The sequence below is a fragment of the Phaenicophaeus curvirostris genome, chromosome 15, assembly GCF_032191515.1.
Source record: "Phaenicophaeus curvirostris isolate KB17595 chromosome 15, BPBGC_Pcur_1.0, whole genome shotgun sequence".
NCBI lineage: Eukaryota > Metazoa > Chordata > Aves > Cuculiformes > Cuculidae > Phaenicophaeus > Phaenicophaeus curvirostris.
Genome location: NC_091406.1, coordinates 4656094 through 4683555, shown reverse-complemented (window position 1 = coordinate 4683555; position 27462 = coordinate 4656094). Strand labels below are relative to the sequence as shown.

Here is a 27462-nt window from a genome sequence, read left to right as displayed (position 1 = left end):
CTGATGGAGAGTCGTGCCCATGTCTGTCCATCCCGAGCCCTTCCACGTGCCCCCCCCAGATTTATTGCACATGCGACCCTGAAGCACGGGCACAGCTGTGCCTTCAGCCTGGTTTTCATTACCACAAGCAAACCAAAAGCTGCAATCGTATCTGCCCAACAGACAAAGAATAAAACAGACAAATGCCAAACAAAGCAGTAGGTCTTGAGCCCTTTCACTCCAGTAGTTCAAGCTGAACGAGGGAGTGCCTGGAGGCTGTTGTCTGCCTCAGGACTCCCAGGATGGGTTTTGATTCCTGGGGTGGGCATTGCTGCACGGCACCTCGGTCTCACAGGGGTTTCTCACTCTATTACGGACAGGCACGCTGCTTGGTTTGGGCATTGAAGACTGCGGGAGGTTCATGTGTCCAAGTTCTCCACATTTTCTTCTGGTAGTGCCACCAGACAGTAGATAAATCACTGCCTTTCACTGAAGCCAAAGTGCTGACAGAGCCCTGCGTTTCTCTCTCACTGTTTTGCCCCCAAACAGACTTGGCCATGGGTGTTTTCCAGGCCAGAACTTAGCTTTAAAAATTTCACAGCTGGCCAATAAAATTAACCTTTTTGACACCTACAAAGTGATTTTGCTCCAGGAGAACAATGAAACGAGAAAATCTCCTCCTGGCAGATGGGTGTGCTGGTGACTTGTGGAGTCCATGAGGATGGGTGGCAGCTTGCAGGAGACCTTTGGGACCTAAAAAGACTAAATGGATTTATCTAATTTCTATTAAACATGGGAGAGCAACTTCCGCAGGGCCTGCTGTAAGCAAGCACTGGGAAATGCCCATCCACCTCCCTGGGAGAGCGGGGAAGGCAGAGGAAGAACTGGAACTGGATGGGAGCAGGGGACTATGCTGGACCCTCCTGGGCTCTTTGCTGCAGCTTTCTCCTGGCCTCCAGCAAACCTGAGTTGGCCTCAGGTCTTTTCAACACTCGGTGGGGTCAAGTGATGTGTTTGATGTTAATGATAAGCATGTACAAGCTCTTTGTATATCACTTTTTATATTCCATTTCACCAGGGTGATGATGGGATCCCTGGGGAACCGGGACTCATGGGCCCTAAGGTACGTTCTGTTTTGTGGCCACCTAAAGTATGTGCTGCTTGGCAGCATCTTTTGCTCTCTGGTTTCTTACGACACTATCACAATTAGAGCAGGCAGAGAAGCACAATTCTACCCTGACATGAAAGAAGAACAAAAATAGGAGGAAGAGAAGCGTAACCCACTCCTCTGCCACAGTAGCTCTGCCCAGACGTTTACAAAGGCAGCTTGTTGACTATGGCAGAGAATTAGAATCATAGAATCATAGAATAACCAGGTTGGAAGAGACCCACCGGATCATTGAGTCCAACCATTCCCATCAAACACTAAACCATGTCCCTCAGCACCTCATCCACCCATCCCTTAAACCCCTCCAGGGAAGGTGACTCAAACCCCTCCCTGGGCAGCCTGTTCCAGTGCCCAATGACCCTTTCTGTGAAGAATTTTTTCCTAATGTCCAGCCTAAACCTCCCCTGGTGGAGCTTGAGGCCATAATTGTCCTTTAGAGGCTCTTCTTGCAGAAGTAAATTGGGGAGCGTTGCTGGAGGTGGCCTGGAGTTGGGGTTCAGGATGTGTGTTTGCACTGCCCAGATCAGGGCTTCTCCACGTGGTGTGGTTCTGGGGCTAACTTTATGGCTGAGCACACCGCCCGCAGCCCAACTGTTAAGCCTGAAAGCTTCATTTTTATCTCAAAACCTCCCCTTTTGCACCTAGGCAACGTGATGTATTTCAGGCTAAAAGCAGAGCTTTGCTCACTCATGTATGTAAAAGTAAAGATAAAGCGTTAGAATTATAACCTGAAGAGATCTGCTTTCCATCCTACTCATACAGCAATGGTCGCAATTGTCTTGTTTTCAGGGAGAACAAGGAAGCGTGGGTCCCAAGGGGGAGAACGGCACAGATGGCTCACCAGGACCCAAGGTAAATAAAAGTCCATTAGATGGGAGGCTGGGCACAGCACCACTGAGGCAGGGGGTTCGGTTGAGTAGGTGTTTAAAGGCTTTGCCTTCTAAAAGGCTCATAAAATGCCCAGACTGAAGCAAAGCAGGGGGGATGTTAAATACTTTACGTTTTGCTGGTGATTTCATGAAAGCTGGATTTAGGCAGAGATCAGTGTAAGAGTTTTTAAATTGTCTCCTTGCGTGTTTTCCATCAAATTGCCTCTCCTTCCCCAAAAAAGCTAAACTTCTGATCACATTTTTATCCAATACATTGATGGCTGTGGTATCGCTTCAAAGCCCAGAGCACTTGCGTGCCGTCCTGTTCTGCTGACCTTTATCGCTGCCAAGAAATGCAATGAGACAGTCTTGATACCTTAAGTGGTGATGATGAGACCCGGACAGCATTCACGGGCCTTTATTTCCCACCTCAGCTGCTTCTTATTTAGTAGGATCTGTACCCAGTCGTGTTTTCTATATCAAACAGCCGTGCCTCCTTGTTGGGCAGGAAACTGTATGTGATGAAGGAACATGGGGTTGGGTGACCCTTAGCCTTTTTTCTTTTCCTAAAACCATGGTAGAAATGCTGGTTTGGTCCACCTGGGATTGCTGAGTTGAGTTTTCCTGTGTGTTTATACCATTTCTTTTTTGGAGGGGCTTTAATTTGGCCAGAAAATATATTTTCATGGGTATGGCAAAAGGTGTATTTTCTGAGTCTGGAACTGAGTTTCAGGTCTGCTGTGGGAAAATCTGCTGCTTTCCAAAACTTCCTTAACATTAAAAACAAAATAGAGGGAGTGGGGAGGAAGAAAAGGAAGGGGGGAAAAGAATTTAAAAAAAAAAACTTTGGCACAGCCGTTTTCCTCAAATTCATCCTCAAAAATGATTTAAATGTGTCGGCTGAAACTTCCCACACGCAAAATTCAGCCTAAAGCAAAGAGAGAGCCATGTGAAACTTCAGCACAAAGAGCTGGAGCTTGGCACGCTCGGAGCTGAGAGCGGAGCCGGAGAGCGGCACGGACATCGCTGCTACGGGGAGCTCAGCCCCAAGCAGGCCACCCTGCCCCCTCTGCAATCGGAAGGTTTCTTACCATCCACTAGCTCACATTATTTTTTGCAAAACGTATTTGCTCTGAAGTCAAATCTATCTTTTTACTCAGAGCAGCAATTCCTTGTTGGTGCCATAAATTGTCTTAACCTAAACCACATCTTGGCATCTCATGTAGTTTCAGCGTTTTGAAGGTAAAAATCCTATATTTTCCTTGGTCTCTTTGAACCAAAAATGTGATTTTGATTTTCAGGGTGAAGCTGGTGAGAAGGGAGGAATCGGCTCCATCGGACCCCGGGTACGGATGTTTAGGGCTTTTCTTTTTCAGTTTGGAGTCTTGTATTTTCCTCGACCTGAGCTGTTCCCCACCACCTCTTTTTAATATGTGGCTGGATCAGTTCAGTGCTAAAAAACAGAGATGTTGCATATTAAACCAAACCATTACATAGGTACTAGATGCTGCCACAGGACATAGCTCTGGAAAATGCGCTCAAGTCCAATTTTCTTACTAACGTGACCATCCTGTGACCTTTCTTTTTTTGCAACTGTTGAACTGGGGTTGTCAAGTGAGGATTTTAATGCACTTCTGAGTTGTGGAAATATATGTTCTTTTCAGGATGCTGGATGACAGTTACAGCTGTAGACTAGGAACTGATTAAATTGATGGTGTTGGTAAGGTGATAGGTGTCAGGTCTTTGCTTTCATACCACCTGCTTCTCAGATGCTGCAAAAACTCAACAGGATTTGTCGCTGATCTACAGGGTCCCCCCGGCCTGAAAGGGGAACAGGGCGACACCGTAGTGATTGACTACGATGGCCGAATCCTGGATGCACTCAAGGTAAGTCCCGCACCAAGGCCGTGTCGATTCCTGTGGGTTAACAGATTAAAGGGGCTGAAAAACTGCTGAGCTCTGAGTCTGTGCCTATTCTACTTCTCCTTCACAAGATCTTGGTTTCGACACAGAGCAGGCTGGGAAGGAAGAGCTTATTGCATCTAGAGGCTGGGGGTATTTATGATATAATGGCTGTGAATTGGAGAGGGGTAGATTTAAACTCGACATAAGGAGGAATTTCTTCACAATGAGGGTGGGGAGGCACTGGCACAGGTTGCCCAGGGAAGCTGTGGCTGCCCCATCCCTGGAGGTGTTCAAGGCCAGGTTGGATGGGGCTTTGAGCAGCCTGATCCAGTGGGAGGTGTCCCTGCCCATGGCAGGAGGGTTGGAACTGGATGATCTTTAAGGTCCCTTCCAACCCAAATTATTCTATGATTCTATCATATACCAGCAAAAATGGTGGCAAAACTCGAGGCTGCGCACTCAGGCTGGGTTACAGGCTCATGGAATCCAGCTGTGGGATGTGAGTTAATGTTCTGCAGGTAAAAAGCAACCTAGTGCAGCCCGTGACATGAAAACAGCTGATGCAAGGAGTGCGATCAGCCAAATTGCAGCTTAATTGCTGCTGGCTGCAGGGTGCTATTCCCACAGCACAGCGTGAGCCATGGTTTTCATTGAGCATCCTCTGGAGCAGTTTTCTCTGCAAGGAGCAGTTGGGATGCAGAAGAAAGGTAAATGGTGCCTGAGTCCCAACCTGCCTGACCGAGCAGCGCCCTGCCATTTTCGTTAAGATGAAAGAAGCCGAATAGAATAAATACTCAATTACCAACGCATTTAAGAACCATCCTAATTGTTTTATAACAGGCTGCAGGGATACACAAAGTTATGGTAATTACTGTTTGCCAGATGTCTGCGCGGCATGCGGCGGTGTGAGTGGAGTTTGTGGAGTGCAGTGGTTGGAGAGGTTCCATCAAAGCCTGGAGACTTCATCTGCTGGGCCCTCTCCCGTGTGCTGCATGCGGAGATGGTCAAGGGGCATCATTGAACCTCACTAACTTTGCCCTTTTCCAGCTTATCAGCTGTTTTCAGTGTTTGCTCACTGACCTGTCTCATGGGCAGAGCTTTGGAAGGGGTGGCTTTACACAGCTTCGAGTGTGATGAAATCTAACAGTATTTGAGCGTGCGGTCATGGAAAAAAATGGTGCTTGGGAACGTGGTACGGTTTTGGTTTTCAGCTGAGCAAAACCATGAGTTTTATTGTTTGAGATAATTCACGAGTCGCAAAATATTTGTTCATCTCAAGGCAAGTCGTGGTCTCTGCACCCAGCAATGCTCAGGAAAAAGAGCTTATTTAAGTATGCAAGGTTTTCCTGCTGTTAGTGCCCACACAAACGCCTTCGTGTCCCCTCTTTATTTGCATCTCACTGGCTGGTTTCAGGAGGACGCTCCTCCCCAGCCCAGCTGGCTGGAGAAAGGAGAATGCAAAAAGAGGAGACCAGGCTCAGGGACACACCTCTGGCTTAAGAGCATTTTGCATCTGCTGCACGTGTACCCCAGGCTAGTGTTGGTTGTGTTTGCTTTTGCATGAATATCCCCTGTGCCAGAGGGGCCCTTGGGTCACTTCATGTCGGCAGAGCTCATCACGGCATTTGGAGACCCACGGGTCACACGGGTGTCTCTGGTGGATCAGAGTCAGGAGCTGCTCCCAGCTCATCCGCAGCAGCGTGAGGACACCGTGCCGTATTCATATTAGTCATGCTTGTGCCTGGTTTGTTTGCTGTGTTTCAGGGTTCACCGGGTCCCCCAGGGCCACCGGGCCCCCAAGGCGCCCCAGGTCCCAAGGTGAGTCCAACCTCTGCCATGCAGATGGCATCTCCTAGAGAATAATGTGGTTCTTGGTAGCTCTCCATGCAGTGAGTGTTTCTCAAGCCAAAATACAGCAGGGGATAATGCCTGTGGGGCTTCAGGCTCTGCATGGTAAAGGCAATGGTATTCAACACTTCCTTAGGCTGAAAGAGGAGGCTTACACAAAAAAACACAAAGCTTTGTTGACCCATCTCTGCTCCCCAGCCTCTTCCAGAGGATGCTGTCCCAGAAACAAATCCACTTCCAATCCTGGAAGTGAAATCCTGGCCCCTCTAAGGTTTCCTCACTGCAAACACTGGGAGGCAGAAGTAAATGGGAGAAGCAGTTGTGAGGAGCAGCTGGTGCTCCCAAAGGCTGTGCCAAGCTGCCCTCCTTGCCACCTTCCCCGTAAGCTTCTTGCTGCCCCAGCACCATGTCCAAGCAGGACCACACTGTCCTCCCACTTCACAAGTCAGATGGAGTTTCTTTAAAAGAAGAATTTAACTTGCAGAATTTAACTTGTGTGGGCTGGGATTTTGGTGCCTGTCATGGTCCCAGTCTTACCCAAATTCAGATGCGCTGGTAACGCTGGCACAACCACTGAAACCTCCTCAGCCTGGCAATGCCAAACCCTCAGCGTTTGATAGACACCAATAACTCATTTCCTTGCAAAATGCTTTCCCGAGATGATTTATTGACTTAATTTACCGTGTGCTCACCTTTCTTTGTGTTGCTTCAGGGGGAGCTGGGCTTGCCGGGTCCACCTGGACTGGATGGTGAAAAGGTGCGTGGGCACGGCTGGGCAAGACTTTACAAAAGCCGAATTAAAAAAGGAGTTTACTGTGTCCGTGGGAGCTGCTGCTGCTGCTGTGAAAAGCAAATCGCAGCCTGCCAGGAGCAAGCTCTGCCCCATAATGTTCAGCTGCATCTCCTTGAATTAATCACCCTTCACCTATGGCCCTGCGCTCAGAGAGTGCGCAGATGCTGCTCTTGATGTCTGCTGAATTAAAGGGGCTTCATTTATGAGTGTTTCATCAGATATTGTCTCAAATTTTAAGGTAAACCCTCCTAACCCTAAACAGCAGTGATCCCTGCTATGGCCCAGCCAAGTTCTGCTGTGCCCTCCAAATCTGCGCATCTAAGTTTTAACCTTAAGACACATCTGGGTGAGCTCGTGCTGTGATATGGAGAGAAACAGCAGAAAGGCAGAAAAGGCTGGTTTTTAACACATTTCTCCTAAGCAAGTTGTTTTCTATAAACTTCCAGGGTCCCAAAGGAGCGAAGGGTGACCAGGGCAGCGCGGGGATCACAGGACAGAAAGGAGAGACAGGAGAAATGGGTTTATCAGGTCCACCGGTACGTCCCTCTTTCTCTCCCTGGGTATCTGCTGCTTGGTTCTTTGATGCATCGACTTCTCCAAATGCTTGGAATGAGGCTGGATTTGCTGATCTAAGCAACAGCCAATCCACACCGCGTTACTGCAGAGCTGGAGGGTGCAGGAACTTTGCATTTTCTTTGCTAATAACGATGATAACAGCTTATTCAGAAGGAGATCTAAGCCGGTAGCAAGGAAGAGAAAATCTTTTCTGAGCCCCCTGGGGATGAACATGAGCTTTGCTTGAGCCAAGGCTGGAGTTCAGGGGAAGACAAATGTATTTTTCTCTCTTAATTTTGCCTTTCTGGAAGATGCTCCACATCAGCATTACATTTTTATGTTTTTAGGGAGCAGAAGGGCCAAAAGGAGACAAAGGAGAAAAAGGAGACACTGGGTCACCGTGTTTGCAGAATAATCATGTAAGAACCCAGCAACTTTTCCATACACAGAGTCAGGTGAAATCGAGGTGTACAGGTGGAGCTACTGGTTCCACACCCACCAGCATAGTGGACAGGAGCAAAACCCAACCAGAACTTTCAGATGTGTCTAAATGGGGATTTATGCATTAGGGAAGAACACTGCACGCTCAGCACTGCGAAGTTACTTTGGATTTTGCATCGATGGCTGATATATCAGATGCTGCTGTTATAATTACTTCGTGTTCTAAACATATCAGACACCTTTATAGGATGTCTGCATCCTTTTTTCTTTATTTATGCCTTCTACTTAAAAGAAAAAAAATAGTGGGTTTTAATAGTTTGGGGGTTTTTTTACTAGTGACGTGAGAGATCTAACTTTATTCTAGTTTAGGGGTTTTTTTTGGTTGTTTTTTTTTAACCAAAAAGGCTGGTTTCCTCTGATCCGTGCAGAAAATTGCATCATTTTCCATTATATCCAGTTTACAGCTGGCAAACTCCGTAGCACGGGTCACACCTCTCATTTCGGAGGCCAGCTTGATTCGTGTGCTTATTAAGATTTGTTTATTTATAAATCCTATGAGCAGCTCTTTGATTAGCGGATATTTTGACTAGAGCCATTGAATCAGAAGGCATTTAATCACGATTCTGGGCCATGTGAGGTATCTGACTGTCTTCTCTCTGTGCCGACGCTGTGCCTGGCCCCATTAACACACCATTTAATTCCCTTTACAGATCATACCTGAGCCCGGACCCCCCGGATTACCCGGCCCTATGGTAGGACTCTGGAAATCACCTCATGCCATTGAGCATGACTGCAGACTGGTTATTGCTTGTGATTAATTAAGGATGAGGGTGGTTTGCTCGATGTAATCGCTGTGGGGACTGCTGTGAATCAGGGAAGAGCTACAGCCTCGTGTGCTGTGTTTGGAGAGGTGGAAGCACCCGATTTAGGCAGGTACATCAGCATTTCAGTCACAAATTGCAAATAACCAAGGTGTTCCTTGAGATGGGGAACTTATTAAACCTTGTGGGACGGGAAAACCTATTCCCCACCATGGTGGTGTCTGTATTCCCATATATTTCCCCAAGTAATTTTTTTTACCATCAACTGCAGTGGGAAAGGCTGCGGGTGGTGATGAACAGGCAGAGCATTTTTGATGCAGGCGTCTAAGGTGTTTGGTACCTGCGTTGCTCTAAAAGGCTGAGGAGCCGTTGAGGGCATCAGGAAGGTCAGGATGCCTCTGACGTATCCAAGATGCACCTCGAGAGACCACACTATAAAACAGGTGGCTTTCCAGGCAGCGTTTATAACCCGGGAAGCATTCCCAGCATCGGGGCTTGGAGAGCCATCGTGGCAGGGTGCTGCCCTCCCGAGCTTGCTCTCAGCTGCTTCAGCAAAGCTCTTGCAGCGCTTACTCCCCAAACCTCAGAGCTTTATTGTTGCATGTTACACAAAACAGTCCTTTTCAGTTCCTTTTCCCTGATTTGACATCGGAGAACCAAATAAGCTGCCACCTGTCTTGAAAAGAAATATTTGACCATTGTCAGCCCATAATTAAAGCAAGAAATGGTTTGGGAAGCAAACGTCAGGGTTTGGTTTTAAATTCTGGTTTTCAAATGCACCATTGTCTTTCCCACAGGGTCCTCCAGGAATCCAGGGGCCTAAAGTAAGTCAATAAATCAAATGTCACCCGCTGTTTCCAGGCTGCCAGTGCATTATTTACAGGCTCACAAAGCCCTGTCACATCTGGGGACTGGGTTTTTTTTGTCACTGTTTGTGACAACACATCCCTTGCTTATGCTGTTCAGCAGTTGGCGTTTCAGAAAACAAGCTAATTTTCCTTCCAAGCACGTTTACAACCTTAAGCCCTCCTCCAGCACAGAGTCCTGAGGGCTGGTGGCCCACGAGAGTGAGGGCTTCCAAACCCACATGCTTAAACCTGTATTTTAAACTGTTTTGTTATATGGTCTGGTCAAGAGGAAAGTGTTAATGGGAGCATGGGCATAAGCATCCCAGGAATGTGGTAGGATACGGCACTGGATTTATGGGGTGGCTGTTCTGGGCGAGGCTGCCAGGTCTTCTCGGTTGATGCCGTTCCATTCATGCAGGGCTTGGATGGCGCAAAGGGAGAAAAAGGTGACAGCGGTGAGAAGGGGGACCAGGGTGACGCCGGACCTGCTGTGAGTTATTTTCCCTTATCTCATTTCTAACCATCAACAGAAACCTGCCTTACAGCACCTCTCCCAATGCCTTGTTTCTTTTTTTTTTTTCTTTAAGGGGCTCCCGGGTGCTCCAGGGCTCATCGGCTTACCCGGTACCAAAGGAGAGAAGGTAATCGCTGATGTTGTGGTGTAATCCTAAAAGAGGGGCTGTAAAATCCTGCCGCGGTGGGTCCAGCCAGCCCTGCAAAGCTGGGCATTATCCAAATATGTGGTGAGGAGCTCCCCTCCGACCTCGGGGATGCTGGGCGAGCCCCTGCTCTTGCTACCGTAGCATTTTGCCAAGCGGATATAACATTGCCTGCCACACAAACCCAATATTGGCATGTCTTAATTTTTTATTTTTACAACTGCAGGGAAAGCCAGGCGAGCCAGGATTGGATGTGAGTATGGAGAACATCAATTGATACAGTGAAGTGTGAACAACATGCACGTAAAGGCCATCAAATTGCTTGAGATTGTTAGAAAAATATGTAGGCAATTGTATAAACTCCTGTCCCTTAAAGACAGTGCCCACAGAACAATGTCTGTAGGAAAGGTCTTAATTCCAGCCAGTTGCCAGGATACTTCTACTGCAGAGCAGTAACTGCTCAGCTAAAGATGCTGCGGGGTTACCTTTCTAATTGAGAATATTCGCATTGGATTCACTGGAACAAAAATCTCCAATAGATGTAATATTCCTGGGATAGGTATAGCACTAGTTTTCCCAAGAAAAAGCTGAGATACCTAGTCGACAGGAAGAAAATATCATCCTGTGGGAGGGATGGGTTGATTGCTGGAGGTTGCTTATGTTAAACTGAGGTATCAAGAAGTTACACTGAACTTACAGACTTCTCTTTTTTTTTTTCCCCTACCCAAAACTTGTTGTTACAGGGTTTCCCAGGTCTCAGAGGAGAGAAAGGAGAAAGAGGAGAAAGAGGGGAGAAGGTGAGTGGGTTGTGGCTGTCAAGGTGCTCGTGGGGCTGAGTCGGGCAGGGGCAGGACTTGCCTGCGCACGGGTGCCCTCTCCAGCCTGGCACCATTTCTCAGGTTGTTGCTGCAAGGTCTTTTCTGTGACACAGGTATTTGCATGGCTTCTGTGTGGGGCAGGTATGGAATTAACTCCTACCCGCTTGGAAGAAGTGCTTTCTGCAAGCCTGTCCTTCGCCCAGCAGGAACATTGTAGGGACCTGGAGCAGCATGACAGCTCCCGGTTGCAAAGAATTGTTAGTTTTGGTTTATAGACCTTGAAAATGGATACGATTCAAAGGTTTTATTAACAGGAATCCTTAAAGAAAAGGGTGCTCAGCTGGAAGCAGGAGCCCAGCTGAGCACAGGGCAGTGACTGCAAGCTTGTGCGCCCACTGTCAGATACCAGCCTGGTTTCTAGCAGAAACTGCTCATTTAGTTATTCTGTTATAAACTTATCTATTAAAATATCTCCACCTAGCTTTAATTGAAGATTTTCGCAGTGATTTAATTACTCGGTTGAGGTTACAGCAATGCAGATGTCCCTGCTCCGGGGGTTGTGGGACTCGGCAAGTGCTGTGCAAGTTAAAGCCGAGGTGATTCCCCTCCTGTTCCTGATATTTTTCCTGTTGCACCAACAGGGCGAGCGAGGAATACCGGGGAGAAAAGGAGCCAAAGGGCTGAAGGGGGAACCAGGTCCTCCAGGACTGGATCAGCCTTGTCCCGTGGTATGTCTTTCTTTTCACTCATCCTAAGCACTGGTTGGCAGGACTGAAGGGGGATGCAGCTTTGCAGCCAGAGAAAGGGAGGGAGGACTCGGTAGTTCTTTATTTTGCAGTAAATCAGAGCAGATGGTTATTGTTTTCTCACTTTTCTTAATGATTTGTTTTATCTGCACTGCTGGAAGTTCACTGCTTGCTGTAAAGGCTCCTCTCTGGCCAGACAAGAGCAAGCCACAGCAGTAAAAATAAAGAATCTTTGTGTAACGACCTTCTTATTGTAGTCAGGAACAATGGGCTTCAGTAATGCACTTCAGGAGATAGCATGGCCTGGTGAAGCTGTCGGCCTGGCTTTTGCGTATGTTTGAAATCGGGGAGTAACTCAACGCTGTGGATCGGAGGCGATTTGAAAACAAGGTCAGCTCCAGCCCTTCAACTCCCCACACTGAGCGAGGGATGAGCCCAGCTCTAGCTCTCCTGCGTGGGGAAGTGGGTCGGAGTATTCCCAAAGAAAAGTGATGTAAGAGCTGGAGCTCCCCGGGCTGCCAAGAAGTGCCTCTGGGAGAAGAGACCTCCTTGTGTTTCTCCACCTGAGACAGCAGCTCGCGGCTCAGATCTGTCACTTCCCAGATGCATCCTGGGCTGCTGCCACGCAGTGTGTACACAGTCTGTCCAGGACCCCTCCTGCTTCTTTGGGTGTGAGGATTCCTATCAACTATTGAACTAAAACTACTTAAATGTAGCTGTTAGCTCCTAGTTCAGTTGCACCAAACTAATAGTGCCAAGTAGCTCCAACATGCTCAAAAAAACCCCATTTCTTTTCTAAATGTGTGACTTTTCTTGCCCTGCCAGCAAAACCATGGCAATCAAAGCAGCTGTATATCTCCACTACGTCAGCAAAAACCTCCTTCTATCAGTGTACTTTATTTTGCTTAAGAGTTTGACTATGAACTACAATTGATTTTTTCTTTCTGATGAATCACCTTTTCTCCCTTGATGAGCTGGATGGTTTAACCCTCATCTTTTTCACGGTGCTGCTAAAAACATGAACATCTGGGTTTTGTATAGATCTTTCCCAGATGACAGACTCTACGTGTCTGTGAATCCCCTCCCGTAAAACAACTCTGCTGACTCGCTGTGTCATCAGAAATGGAGGTGTAAAGTTCTGGACTCGTCTTCCTTTGCTGAAAGATGGATATCTGCTTAACTCCCAGGTCCTTCATCATTCTCAACAAGCAGTTATTTTTTCAAACAGGGAGATCGTAGCATTGCAGGCATCAAAGGGGACTCAGGTTTACCAGGCCTGGAGGGGGTGAGCATGCCCTGCCCTTTGGTACAGTATCTGCTCTCTTCCTTTCTTGCATGGCTTGTGTGTGTGTTTCTGCTGTGGCCAAGTCCTGTCCCGAGGAGCGAATCCCTCCAGGGAAAGGAAGGACACGAGGCAGCAGAGCTAGAACACATTTTGCTTTGGTTTTGGCAGAAGGATGCCTTCTGCCTCCCAGTTAGATTATTTTAGATAAGGACCGTGAGCCATGAGGGATCACATACAAGATATTCACCCCTTTATGGTAACAGAGGCTAAAAATCAGTTGGTTTCTCTCAGCACCTATGGCCCAGTTTGGTTCCCCTCGTGTCTGTGCTCGGCAGCCCTGCGAGTCCCATTCGCAGCTGGGTTTTGAAAAGCTTTCCCCAGATGAACAGCCAGTGGTGCGGAGCGGTGGCTGGAGGGGTCGCTGCCACTCTGGGCGTTGGAAGGGCATTGGCTGTGTTAGCTCCTAGCTCTGCCCCGCAGAGCTCACATTAAAGTCCATCACCTATGCAGGAAGGTTTGTGCTCTGCTCCCCGACAAGGCTCTGCACAGCTAGCTAAAAAAGGGCATTGCTTTGTTTTCATTTTTTTAACTATAGAAAATGCTGCATGCTGGATGATTTGCAGTTGTTTCCAGAGAAACAAAAGGGCAGCAAGCTGTCTCTCTTTCAAAAAGTTAAACTACTTTCATATGTGTCAAAGAAACCAATTAATAACAGCAGACCCGCTTCAACCCTTCGTATTCACTCCCTAGGGAGGTTGTATTTACCAGCTATTTCCCATCTTAACTATGCAGAAAACACAAGACCTCTGTGTATTGAAGGCATTGTAACTGCAGTAGGTGATTTCTCCAGTACTAACAACTACATGACTAGTTAGTAAAGCATTAGCACATCTTCCCACTGATGTATGTGAGGGTTCATTGCAAGCTGGCTGGGAAGGTTGTCTTCTCTCCACCCCACCATGTGGTGGTGGTCTGCTAGGTTCTCAACTATGGTTTCAGGCCAAGAGCATGAGCCTTACATACATGTCACAAAGCTCTTTTTTAAGTTGACCGGTCATTTTGGAATGACCGTGAACGTTGTAGGAAGGCGTGGAATTTTGATAGGCAAAATATTTTTGAGTGCACGGGAAGGGAAAAAGCTCAGGGCAGGAATCAGCCCCATGACTGTCAGTGTTAGGATGCGCTTTTAGCAGCAGGTCACAGGCTTTGTAGGTCTAAGAACTGCTCTGCGCCTTGTCCCCCTTACCCTTCACTGCCAGACAACTCTGGAAAATGTAAATGTTGCACTTTTCTTTCTTTTATGAGTAGTTATGGACCAAAATACTGGTGTCAACAGAAACTGTCTAAGGTTTCTAACTGATGTTATAGGAAAGCATGTGAAAATAACTTGACCTGTTACACTACGAGTAGCTGGAGAGGGTAACCTTCACTGCATCTGTTTTATTGGACATAGGCTATTTTACATATAAAATCAATACAGAATACAAAAAATGTGATGACTGACATTTACAGTAAAAAAATGTAAAAATGCATTTTGACCTCTATTTGCACTAGCAGTTCTCTCCACTGCGTACGCATCCTCGTGGCTTCCCACCCCTAGTGAATTTGGAGGTGGCTCTGAGGGAAGGGTCAGTGCACGTGTGCTCTCTGTAGCTCTAAATGCAGAAATTTATACAGTTAAAGAGATCCACGAGCCTTAAAAAAAATCCAGCATCAGAAAAGGCAGCTGAAGTCGGCTATTTCTTCTAATGTATCTTGAAAGAGTTGGTCTTACATAGTCCGTTCCTCTTCTAAGGGGCTCCTTCCTTTTCAGAGTTTCCCTCCTGGTAAGTAAGCTCTTCTGGCTTTCTGATTTCTGAACGTTTCTTGTATCTCCATCAAAAAAAAGACAAATGTTTTCACTCCCTTTACACAGTCCAAAACTCATCCAATTTTAATCAGTTCAGCAACTCAGGATTTCTTAAAGAAACTAAGTACTGCAGGATTAAATTTAACACAATTTAGGGCATCATCCAGGGGAAAAAACCCCATATCACCGCCCCCAAACTGAAAAGCACATACTAACAAAAAATAAGTTTCCACATCATGCTTTCCACATATATGTCTGACTGCAAAAAACATTACCTCATAAAGCAGATTCTAAAGTTAACTCACTACAGTTCCAAATTTTTATGTTCGTTCACATTTTCTTTTTTGTTTCAACAAAAGTGTAAATATTTTTTTACCTAGGGTGCATTGATTTTGTGTTGTGTGCATTCAGTTTTGTGTTGTGTGTGACACATGGATTACATTACCTGCATATACATTTTTGTGCATATATAGTAAATGGGTTTTGCATCGTAATTAACGATGCTGCTAAACCTGTTGTTGTGAGGACCGAACACCAGGTTTTTGGGTCTGACAAGTCACTGTCAACAGAAATTACATCTGTGAATTCAATTTTGCAGGGACCAGACGGACTGCCAGTAGCAGGATGTTGGCATAAGGTACAGTAATAATAATAATTGTATAGCCTTGAGCAGTTCCTGAGTAATTTTGTCTGCCGCACGGTGATTATTTGTAGTGCACTTCCTTTAAGCAACAGGTTACACCCCTGGCAGACATAGTGCCATGGCTTGGAAGAGGAGGATTCCATCTAGCTTCAGGTCTTGTTTCCCACAGCTGTACACTGGTGCTAGGAACACCACTCCAAAATCTTGCTGCGTACGAAAAATCATGCTTAATAATATTGCCAGTAGCAACGCCTTTTTCCAGGCTCAATCTGACCAGGCTTCCATCCTGGTCCAGCTGGTTTTGGAACCACTCGTGCACTGACTGCACACTCCATAAAATGCGCTCAGGTGACTTAGACCGTACCCTCTAATGGAGACTTTTACAGAGGGTTCCCTCTTTGTCACCGAGTTACAAAATATTTATTTCCAAACAAAGACTTTTCTGCTATTGTAATTAAAATCCAAAGCCACGGTTCTTCTTCGGTGCTCGAATCAGGGTGCACATGGCCAGGTAATTTGTAGGGTCTCACGCACCCAGAACAGCCAGTGGGTTTAAGTGCTATAGGCAGCCTAGGAGAATGAGGAGTGATGTGTCCCTCCACAAACTGATCTCTCATCGAGACTTGTAGGAGGGTGCTTAACCTCATTCTCCAACAAGGGTGTGACACTGAAGCTGAGTGGAATCGCTAACCCAGTTTCAATCATGTAGTATGTGGACACAGTTGGAATTAACAGCAAGCATGTTACTAACTGGCTGCAAACCCTCCCTTAGAATGCAAGCACGCCCTTAGCATATAGAAGTGTTTAATTCTGTGGTAAGTCTTTTGGATGCACTCTTAACATTAAAAGAAATCTGAATGCCAGTCCTTAGAATATTAACAAGACTATTAGTAAGTGTAATGAATGGAACATTTCTCTTTTGATTAAAATGTTTGTCTGTGTGTTCTTTTTCAGTGATCTCTAAGCATGAAGCACAATATGTAAATACTGTGATATATTTTGATCTTTTTAATTTTTGTATAAAAAAAGGAAAAAAAACCTTTTGACAGTAATATATTGACCTTTTTTTATACTGGATTCTGTCATTTATGGACTTTGAAAATATTGTAAAGTTCCCAAACCCATACAATACGCATGATAACACCAGGATTTGATAAACGTATCAAAGATCGAGGCTGGGAATGAACAGTATTCACTGCTAATGTTGCTGTGTGAACTAACGGTACTGAGACAGCGTGTTGCCTGTGTGCCTTATCGCATGGAGGAGGGAGAAATCCCTATTCTAATTTGGCTCTCAACTCTGTGTTTGCATTGCACATACACGTTAAAAGGGTGAAAAAAACTGGCTGAAAACAAAGAATAAAAAAAGGATGCAGCCCTGAAATGGAAGAAGATGCTGTTTTACCATCGGGTCAAACGAGAGGATTTGCAACTTGCAGAGTAAACAAAGCCAAGCTCCATTCACTGCTACCTGCTGTTGACGTGATGGAAATGGCACTTTTTTGGCTAGGCAGAACAACCTTGGCTACCTGTGGATAGTTACACTGCTATCAAAAAAAGCTTTTTTTTTCTCAAGAAAAAAAAACACCCTCTGGGTCTGTGGCTGAAGATGTGCAAGCATTCTGTTGCTGTGGAACCCAAATGCCCCAACACACCTGCACTGCAAGATTTCAAAACACAAAACGTAGTAATACTTTTAGTGCAGAGCTGTAGGACAGGGAGGGCTCAGCTGAAGTCTTTTCTTGAACAACTGAGCACAGAATGTTGCTGTTGGGGTTCCCAAAACTTGGAAGTTTGGAATACTTAATTGTCTTGGTTTGTAGGGCTTACTTGTGTTTGATTTTTCTTGGTTTACATGGTTTTATTTGTAAACTCTAACTCTGCACACTCCTCTTGTCCTCCTCCCTCTCTCCCCTCTTCAGTCTCTCTCTAAATTCTCTCGTCTAGGGCACATCCCATGCAAAGCAGGATAATGAATAAAGGGAGGATTGCGATTTCGGTATCTGCATATCGCATTAAGTGAGATCAATTAAAAATTTGCAAACTATTCCACTGTTAATATTTTCAAATATGTTGAAAAAAAACAGAGATTGTGCAGTAAAAAGACATAAAAAATTACTTCAGGGAGGAAGAAAATGGTTTACAGACAAGCTTACAATGAAAATCAAGAGGCAATCAGATTCCTTTACAGGGAGGAGATGTTTATATTAACAAGTTTTTAAATTGAACAGAGAATGATGTACAAATATCCATCCAACGTGTGGAACTGAAACTACACAAAATCAAATAAAGTAAACCATGGATTTTAAAACGGTGAGACTGGTTAATCCTAACCAGACCAGTGATGTAAACCCCATCACTATAATGCCTTTTCAATTTAACAGATAATTTCTGGAGGTAATATTTTAACTCATAGTTGCTAGGCTCTGTGTAGGAGTCTTGGGTGAAATTAGGAGCCTGATCACAATATCAAACTGGATGATGTAAGGGCTCCTTGTGGCCTTGTTCCTAGAGAATACAGAAAGGAGTAATTTTTGGTGCATTGAGTAGATCTGAACTCTTTGTTAGATCCTTGTTCCACTGCATTTCTGACAGCAGCTATTGCCAGAGAGGACATGAAGAGGGCCAACTGCCCTGTACAAGCTGACTTAGCGCTAAGGTAGTTCTTGCTCCAATATTCTGCAGAACAGTAGGAACATGCTCAGTGCTCCACGCAGGTAGAGTGACATTTGATTGATGCCTGTGAGTTCTGTGACTTGGGTCCTAGTTTTCCTTGAGCTTATCCTTTTTTCAGCTGGGAGTATCTGTTATCTGCTGGTAAATGCTGAAATGGCCATCTAGCTTGGTAGATGTGGACACAAAAGACTTACAGCTGTAGGCAGTGAACTTTTGTTACCTGTCTTTGTTAGCTGCTTAGGGTCTACACCTTCACATTGCTTGCTATACTTTGTATCTTCACCAGTTAATGACCGTTTTCTTGGTCACCATACAGATTAAATCCATATAAATTCAGATCGACTAACAAATCAAGAAACAAGAATTATGTAACTCAAAACAGCAATGAAAATGCATTTTATTTACTTCCATTTCAGGTTGTTAGCTATCACTTTTGGTGTAGGGTTTTTTAAAGGCATATGGAGCAGCTGAACGTGCTCCCACTGGTTTTTAGTGCTTTTAAAAAACACCCTCTGCTGTCCCAAATTAAAGCTAAAAATCTTCTTCTGTGGAAGGTTGAAGGCAAATCTCTCATTGATGTCACTGGGAAGAAGATCTGTAATTGTTCCCTTAATGTACAGTTGCTCTTCCCATCTCCCCCAGTCATCTCTGAACTAAAAGCAATTCTCTACTCCAAACCACACTGTGGGCTTCTACGTTTAAATTCCTGCACGTGTCCTGTTCATGGAACTTCTATCAATATCAATGAGAGTTCAGTCCCCAGAATGACTGCAGAAAGCACAAGAATCTGGAAGTGTCCACAAACAATCTACAATGCAGATAGAAAAGTCTTGTTTTACATACGCTGGCAAAAACTAAACAGCTTTCTATCTAGCTCCTACTTGAAGAAGTTTGATATCACTGAAGCTACAAGACAAGCTAACCTCCGAAGCTTATGAAATTATATTAAAATTTATATTTTCTCTGAGGAAATACCCCGAAGTCTTATTATCTTCAGGTAAACAAGTCAGTATTCCGTCTTCAACTTGTGGAATATCCAGTGCTTGTAGGCATCAACTGTGACCACTGCCAGGCCTGCAAAACATTGATACAGAATACCAGAATAGTGCTTTACCTATTGCTCTAATCGCTCTGCACGGCAGCTGTCCCCCTCCCAACACAGAGCCTCTGCTGCCACAGAACCCGAGACATTTGTTTGTACCAGAGGAAGAGAGTTCATTTTGGTAAATCTCTTAACCACAGTTGTACTTCCCCGTCCACAAGGCACAGTCTGACCGCTCACAGTGTTTCCGTGGCAGTCAAGGAAGGAGGCTAGAATTATCTTCTTAGCACAGGACTGTGGCTGGTATCCATACTCATCAGCACTACCACCTCAGATGCCAAACCTTTTGGTGATCACCTTTGGAAATTCCCCTCTCTGCACTGGTTTATTCTGCATCCAAGTACAGCAAGTCCAGCACATACACAGGAGATCCATCCATGCACCCACAGCAAGGCTGGTACGCTCAGAACATCTGATTTACCGCACACGCAGAGGTTGGAGCTTGTGTGCAACAGCATCTCTGGATTTCTGCCACTGTCATTTCCATCAGGAATGGTAGCAGGTACAGATCCTGCTGTATACAGAGCCTAGTGCCACTTCAGCTACAAGGAACTAACCAGCCAGTAGAGGCCTGTGGAAAGCACAACTCCTGGTAACAGATCGAGGTACAGATCCCTGGGCAAGACTGAGATCAGTGCATTTGGCCTTTGCATTCTGAATTCAGTGCTCCTCATCAATAGTATCATATAAATCCACAGGCTGTGTTGGAGGAAATCTGTTCAGATTTCCATGTGCTTTCCACACACGCGTATTTAGAAGAGTAGGTTGGTCAATGATAAATTGTTTCAGAACAGTCGTGATCTTATTGGGAAGAGTGTAAAAGAAGATGTGCTTTGCTCAGCAAAGTCATGCCTAATCAGTTGATTATTTTCTTCCATATGAAAATGTTTATGTGGGTCTTTTTTGAATACTTTGAGTTTGCAAATAGCTCATGAAGATAAATTTTACCTCTAGGTAGTACTGGCAGTCTCATTCAAAATTCAGTAATCATCTCAGCCTTGCACAACGCATGATGCATTTTTTTCCTAAGGAAACCTCTCTTTTCTGTTTTCTGGTTTGAGGAATTCAGAAATGCAGCTAAATGTTTCCACTAGATGTCAGTAGCAATAAAGAGGATTGACAGGGAGGTTGCTGATGCTGTGGGTCAATCCAAGACTGAGCAATGGATTTATCTTGAATCGCTGAAGTATTTGGTATATTAGCTTCATGGATTCATCAATAAATATTTTGGGTAACACACTTCACTTAACTTGCTGATCTTAGGGGAATCTGAAGCACAGACAAATTTATGTTTTGTCTTTGTTTTCTAGTTTACAAAACAGAATTCCTTAGTCTAATCTAACCCACCATGAAAGCATGGCTATTTCCATTATGATAAAAGATAACCATGTCTGCCTGCTGCCCAGGAGCAGAGGACAAGCAGCTTTCTTTAAGGCTTGTTCTACTTAAAATTGTAGCTAAAGAACATCTTTCAAGTTACTACCAACGTCCTCTTCTCTAACATAGTGTAGCCTGAACAATTTTGGAAGAAAAATCCTCAAACTGAGTCCTAAGGGCACAAGAACTCACTCAAAACCCTTAGAAAGTGTTCCAGCTACCAAGCTCTGCAGGCAGGACCACCTTGCCACAAGACCTGGCACATGCATTACATGACTAACGCTGGAGCTGCTCTCGCTGTGGTGGTGTCAGCCCTGGTGCTCCAGGAGCGGTGATGCTGCACCCGACTGTGAGCACAGGGAGTTCTCCATAAAGCTTTCTGGGGGAATGCATTGAGGGGAAGGAAACGGGGCCAAATAACCCCGTGTATGTAACTCTAGTTCAGTGGTGAAAGCTTGCTGGCAGCTCAAGAGGCCCCTTGACAGAGCGTGACCCAATGGTTTGGCCTGTGCTGATGAGGGCACATGAGATTAATTAGGGTTGTACAGCTGGACTCAGGGCTTGGCCAGTGAGTTCAGGAGTATTTCTCTGGGTTATGAAACAAGTGGCAGAGGAAACCTGGTCTGACTCCAAACTGAAACCATTTCCAAGCGTTAATACATTAGGATTTTAGGTTTTCAAAAAAAAAAAATCCAAGACAATGGTACATGCTCTGCTTTATTCCCACAGGGGAGGCTGCCTTTCTTGTATACACTGCTCCTAACACTCGCTGTATATATAATGGTGATAAATTTGTTGCTATATGGATTTTTCTCCTGTGTGTTTAAAAATAAGACTGTTTCTTCTAATAATAAGAGACTTTCTGATTTGTTTTCTTTTTAAGAAACCAATAGATGAACTATTTAGGTGAGCTTTTGTCTTCTGCAATTTCATAAATTCAGCATTTGAAATCCTTGAGCCAACTGGCAAAACGTGATTGAGTTTTTAGCAGTTCAAGACATCCTACGAAATGATGAAAAATAATCCACGTAGAATGGCCCATGGTTTTAAGATTGTTCTGGTACGCCTCCCTTCGCAAAAAGCATGTTTGCGATGACCATGGCTTACGTGCCAGAAAGCCCACGTTGTAATTTGGCCACTTACTTTTCTTCCCCACACACGCAAGCTCAGTGTCCCCTTTCAGCTGCTCCCCACTGTGCTGAGATTTCAGTCTGCAGTGCCCACAGCTCAAAACTAATCTATGAATTCTTACACATAGTACATGGTTTTGCCATCAGCCAAACATAGTGGACTCTTGGGCCAGAACAAAAGAACTCACTCATTTGTAAAGCATACTAAGATGCCAGAAATGGTAAATAACCATCCTTGATCAATATAACTGTGCCTTATTAGCCAGTATAGTCAGTAGATATTATAAAGGAGTCTTAAAGTGTGATTTTCCTGGTCATGAAATACTAATTTAATGCTGCCCTCTAGAGGAGATCTTTTTTTAATAGAGAGAAACACATTTTCAGCAACTTCTATGCCAGGATGCTGTCCCTTAATTGACAGCACACATATGGATGGGTGCACATTTTGCATAACTATACACTTTGAATAGATATCTGTAAATCAGGAGCGAATAGATAGAAACTTCAACCATTTATTCTAAATCTGGTACTTCTTTCTTGGGAAATACCATTATATCCTCACTTCTTCCCACAGCAGGGGGGCTGGAACTAGATGATCCTTAAGGTCCCTTCCAACCCAAAATACTCTCATGATTCTCCCACACATCCCCCCACTGTTGCCCAGACAATTTAAAATTATTGTACAAATAAAATCTATCATCTAGTTGGTTACCATTCAAGTTTCCATTTTAAAATTTTAGAGAGGGGAAGCTTTGAATTATTTTCTTTACAGGCAACAGATTTATATTTAGGATATGCAAAAATATCATTATCAACAAATGATAAAATTGTAAAAATTTAAAAAGCATTCCTAAAACAATTGTCCTGGACAAATACTGTGCAATACTGGTCTAATTCAGATCAGTGGGTTTGGTTCGCTGGGAGCAGAGACGGTCCCAGCATCCTCAGTAGGTGCCCAAGGGTGGATGGAGGAAAACCTCAACACTGCTCTACCTTATTTGACACACCTAAGCTTTACCTGGTAAGTATCTGCTGACGTGTTAAAAGTACAGCAGCCTTTCAGTTGTTTAACCAGGAATATCTGCCACGTGAGGTGACGTATTTGATAGCTTTCAAGAGGCCAAAGGTACTTTAGCTTACCAAGACAATCATTGTGGTATATACCAACTGTGGCAACCTTGCAGGACAGCATATATGTAAGAATATTCCTGCGAGCCCTTTGCAATAGTGATTTCTTTATTTTTTTTTTTAAAAAAAAAGAGCAGGAGGAACATCTGGTCACTGTAGCTTAGTCTGGTCCCAGTGCCATTAGTACAGTTTGAAATACTTCACAGCTCCACTTCGGGCAATCTACTGCAGGCTGAAGCAAACCAGCAAGTAAAAGAAGTCCACTTCCTAAACTTTGTTTTCCTTGTTTATCATTTACATCTATAAGCTAAAAATTACTCCTAGGATTCTCACGTCCTCAGGTGAACTACTGCAACTTTTGCATGTGCTTGCGTGCCACAAGCTGGCACAACAACAGGGATGTCCAACTGTTGTGTAATCTCCAGCTCCACTGAGTGCCGAAAACCTGACACTTAGAAATGAATGGGAGAAGAACTTAACAGATCGGATCATTCTATATTACTGTAGAGAGCCTGGGGGAAAACCACAGGAAAGCTGGGAAACATGAGTTTTCAATGCATAAGAAGTGGCATTATTGACAACAGAGCAGAGTAAGAAATACATTATTAACATTCACGGTTTTCCTGTGTCTCAGGACAACAATCAATCCCTATTTGCTAAGTTCTCATAGTTGGGCACTTTCATGGAACGCTCGGCTCACTTTTGTGTCTGTGTGTGGTTTCTTATATAATGTAGATACTAATGAGAGAAAATAAAATGGAGATGTTGCAAGTATCTGCAATCCTTTTTGCTGTAAATGAAACTAATACCACTTGATGCTTTTTTATATGCTGTTAAACACTGTATTGTACGTTGAACTTTGAAAAGTTAACTTCATTTCATTAAGCAGGTGCATCTCGAACCTGCCTTCCTGCAATTACATAACAAAATTAGGACTAGGTTTTGCAAAGCAAAAGCACCCGTGTTACCCAGTGCATTTCCAAATTAAGCAGAAGAGGTAGTAAATTGCAATTAGCTGGAAGGCAAGTTGGATTCCTGTTGTATTTGCTGGCTAGTTTTATAGAGTGCAGTTATACAGATAATTTCATAACACAGTAACTTTTTGCACTACTATTTGGGATTCTTTCTTTTCGTATCTTAGAAAATAATCAAAAATACTCAATATGATGAATGTTCAGCACAGAATACCACAGTCAGCACTGAAAGCCACCTGTTCTGTTGCATTAAGTTACTTTGGACATAGAAATATTTTCAAACTGACGTGTACGCTAGCATTTCTGAAACAGCATCATTTGAGAAACTATACCTGTTGGTGTATTTCAGATCTAAATTAAAATCTCACTTATCTGTATTCACTTTAAGAAAACACATCCAACATGAGCTTTATCTGTCCGTATTTGTTTTGAAATTATGCTGAGAGCACTTAATCCTCTACCATGTTATACAACTGTCCCCTATTTATGTGAGTGGTTGCATCACTTTGGTAAGACTGGTCAGAGGAGAAAGGGCTGTTGGTGTGTCTGTGTGTGCATTTTGCACACCTTGAAAAAAAGTAGTTTTGTTTTGAATGTATTTACATGGTATTTTATACGAAGCTGATTGAAGCTCTGTAAAATGTATCACCTTTTATAAGAAATATGTATAGATATAAAAAATACAGAAAATGTACTTAACATCTCTATTTGCAAACTTTTTGTGATTTTTAATCATGTATGTGCCGTGAAAAGCATTCTATTTACTCATTTCTTTGGGGAACAACTGCTTTAAAAATGAAGGCATTAATAACAGTATTTCTTATCCATTGTTTTAACGTGTTAAGATGGTATTAATTAGTACTGCATCATGTATTTCTAGTTTAAAGCTGTAATGGACAGTATATTAGCTTGAGACTTCCAAAAGTACTTTTTCTTACGCTTTCTGTAACAAAAGCAAAGACTGGATTTTTAAAACGGTCTCTGTACAGACTGCTTTTATGGTTGTGTGAATATGTATAATGAACTCTGCATTTGTAACCAAGAATAAACTTTCTAAACTGTAAATGTTCGGGTTGTTATTATAAATATCTTAACCAGACAAGAGTTCAAATAAAGATTAACAGCCATTTATAACTTTTCCTCCGCTGTCTTTTGTTACCTAAAACATGACTCTTATGCAACAATGGAGTTTAACGTCCTAAGTTCAATCTAAGTGCAGAGCAATTTGCATTCTCGATATTACAAAAAATTGAAATTGATCCCATGTTTATCAAATGACTGCAACTAGAGATAATTATCGGTGGCTGTATTGAGTCAGCAACACACTCTGCCGAGTGTGTAGTTTTCAAAGGGTCTCCTCTGTTTTTTTAGCCTTCTTAACAAATGTTGTCAGTTTAAAACAAAAGAACAGGAATGTGTCTTTGGAAAGGAAAAAAAAAAAGCAAAATCTGGCATCTTTTAGAATGGTAAGTTTATGAACTCAGTTATGGGGTACAACACCCGCACTGGCAGAGGACTCAACCCATCCCAGCACATCCCTTCTTCTGGTTCTTTATTGTATTTTTCTTGAAGTAATTCCATTCAAACAGGAACAGAGGCACAACTACTCTAATCCAGTGACTGTTTCCTCTTTTAATCCTAGCTGTTGCCTATTCTACGCCCACCTCTGAAGCAGTTGGGTCTATCTGTCTGTCCCTCACCAAACAGAAGCACAACGACAGAAATAGTTTGGATTAGAATCATAGAATAACCAGGTTGGAAGAGACCCACCGGATCATCGAGTCCAACCATTCCTATCAAACACTAAACCGTGTCCCTTAGCACCTCGTCCACCCGTGCCTTAAACTCCTCCAGGGGAACTTCTGCTGAAGCAGTCAAGTATGTGTTGTTTAACAATTAAGACACTACTAACAGTGAGGCCATCATCTCAAATCATGTTCAGTTGTTAAAGAAACCGCCTTGATGTGCAAGCATTTTGAAAAAGAGTTGTGTTACAATACTGAATCATAGAACAGTTCAGGTTGGAAGGGACCTTATAGATCGTCTAGTCCCAACCCTCCTGCCACGGGCAGGGACACCTCCCACTGGATTGGGAGCCCAAGGCCCATCCAACCTGGCCTTGAACACCTCCAGGGATGGGCAGCCACGGCTTCTCTGGGCAACCTGTGTCAGTGCCTCATGGCGAAGAGCACTCCGAAGATGCTGAGACTACTGAGATGCTGGGTAACCGAGCAGGATTAGGGCCGTATCCCTACCTGTGGTTGCAAACCATGGGGTGCAGCTCCCTCTGGAGCTGCCAGCAGCCTTGCGAGCCCCCCCACCCCCGGTCACAGCCTCTCCCCCTCTGCGCCACGGGACCTGCAACACGAAATCCCTGCTCCTGGGAGTTACGGCCCGGCCCCTGCCCTCAGCTCGCCTCGGCGCTGGGGTTTCGGGGCTCTGCGGGGAGGGGCCGGCGCCGCTAGTCCCGCCCGCAGTGCCTTGGGCGGCCGGCAGGGGGCGGCGCGGCGGCCCCTCGGAGCGGCCATGCGGGCGGCGCGCTCCCGCCGCCAGACCCTGGAGCTGCGGCGGCGCCTCATCGGGTAAGAGCCGGAGGGGGAGCGGGGGGAGGAGGAGGAGGGGGAGGAGGGGGAGGAGGATGCCGCCGCCTCGGGGCCAGGCCGACCCGCACGCTCGGCCCGCCACGCCGGCAGCCCGATTCGCGGCGCTCGGAGACGGCACCGAGCGATTCTTAAGCGGGGGGAGGGAGAGACTAAAGCGGAACAGCGCTCGGGAAGAGCCGCCGCCCGCGCAGGAACGGCCGGGAGCGGGGACCGCCCCGAACCGACCCCCTGCACCCGCAGAGCTTGGCCCCTGCTCCTGCGAACCCTGCTCTCTGCACCCGCAGAGCTCGACCTCTGCTCCTGCGAACGCTGCTCTCTGCACCCACAAAGCTTGGCCCCTGCTCCTGCGAACCTTGCTCGCTGCACCCACAAAACCTGCCCTGTGCTCCTACAAAACTTGCCTTTTGCTCCCACCAAACCTGCTCTCTGCATCCGCAAAATTTGGCCTCTGCTCCTGCAAAACCTGCTCTCTCCTCCCCCAAAACCTTCCTGCCCTCAGCACCCAGACTCGGTGGCACTGACAGCACACGCAGCTGGAATGAATTAAAAGACACATTCCTAGACTTCCCCTCCCTTGTTCCTTTTCAGCTCCCCTAAGGGATGCTTCACCCTGCACGCTGCCACCAGGAATGGAAGCTGAACTCTCTGAACTGTTGAGAACACTTTTCCACTGTACCTCACACACTAACAAGCAACCCGTCAAGGCTACTTTTATCTTTAAACACTTTTACAAAGCCAGAAGGCTGGGCTGACGGTAAACACTGGAATTACAGCCGTGCCTTTACCCAACCCTGAAGGCTCCCCATTTGGAGTATTTAATCTTCCTATAGCAGATTGGCCCTGCCGCTGGGAACAAAGACCTCACCTCTTGGAGCACGGAACAGTCAGGAAACTGTTACAGAAATTCCTGACTGTTTTACCATTCTCCTGCCAGCTCACATAGAAAGTACAGGATTCCTGTAGAGGAGGGAGAGTGAGGCAGTTTCATTATCTTCTTTTTTTTCTTTTGGTTTGGCTTTTTGGGTTGTTTGGGTTTTGTTGGGGTTTTTTTATTTGGTGGGTTTTGTTTTTTTTTTTCATTTAACAATCATTTTGTATTTATGGTCAAATTATTTCATTTTTATATAAGCAATCTCTTACTAAATGAGGCGTGGAAACTTAGCACTGTCCCTCACAGCCAAATCCTGCAGCTCCTCCTAAGGCAGATAGATACGTGTCAGTTTTACTTGCTTAGCCATTTATTTA

At 44.9% G+C, this 27462-nt stretch overlaps 2 protein-coding genes across 6 annotated transcripts in view; one reads left to right on the top strand and one right to left on the bottom strand.

Annotated features, from left to right (window-relative positions):
- COL23A1 (collagen type XXIII alpha 1 chain) overlaps window positions 1-11733 on the top strand; it is a 175207-nt gene extending 163474 nt beyond the window's left edge. Inside the window, exons 13-27 of the mRNA XM_069868948.1 lie at window positions 1058-1102; window positions 1937-1999; window positions 3318-3362; window positions 3826-3903; window positions 5686-5739; window positions 6482-6526; window positions 7009-7098; window positions 7465-7536; window positions 8269-8310; window positions 9177-9203; window positions 9646-9717; window positions 9815-9868; window positions 10113-10139; window positions 10630-10683; window positions 11346-11733. Of these exons, the coding sequence (XP_069725049.1) occupies window positions 1058-1102; window positions 1937-1999; window positions 3318-3362; window positions 3826-3903; window positions 5686-5739; window positions 6482-6526; window positions 7009-7098; window positions 7465-7536; window positions 8269-8310; window positions 9177-9203; window positions 9646-9717; window positions 9815-9868; window positions 10113-10139; window positions 10630-10683; window positions 11346-11459 (882 nt within the window). The 3' untranslated portion in view covers window positions 11460-11733. The remainder of the gene's footprint in view (window positions 1-1057; window positions 1103-1936; window positions 2000-3317; window positions 3363-3825; window positions 3904-5685; window positions 5740-6481; window positions 6527-7008; window positions 7099-7464; window positions 7537-8268; window positions 8311-9176; window positions 9204-9645; window positions 9718-9814; window positions 9869-10112; window positions 10140-10629; window positions 10684-11345) is intronic.
- Window positions 11734-14142: 2409 nt separating this feature from the next.
- Window positions 14143-27462, bottom strand: part of HNRNPAB (heterogeneous nuclear ribonucleoprotein A/B) — a 302005-nt gene continuing 288685 nt past the window's right edge. For 3 of the 5 annotated variants that reach the window (XM_069868939.1, XM_069868938.1, XM_069868943.1), the window contains one exon: window positions 14642-18977. The gene's annotated coding sequence lies outside the window, so the exon portion shown is untranslated. Of the gene's footprint in view, window positions 14608-14641; window positions 18978-27462 lie in introns of those variants that run through there. The other 2 variants (XM_069868941.1, XM_069868946.1) reach the window with 1 other exon arrangement.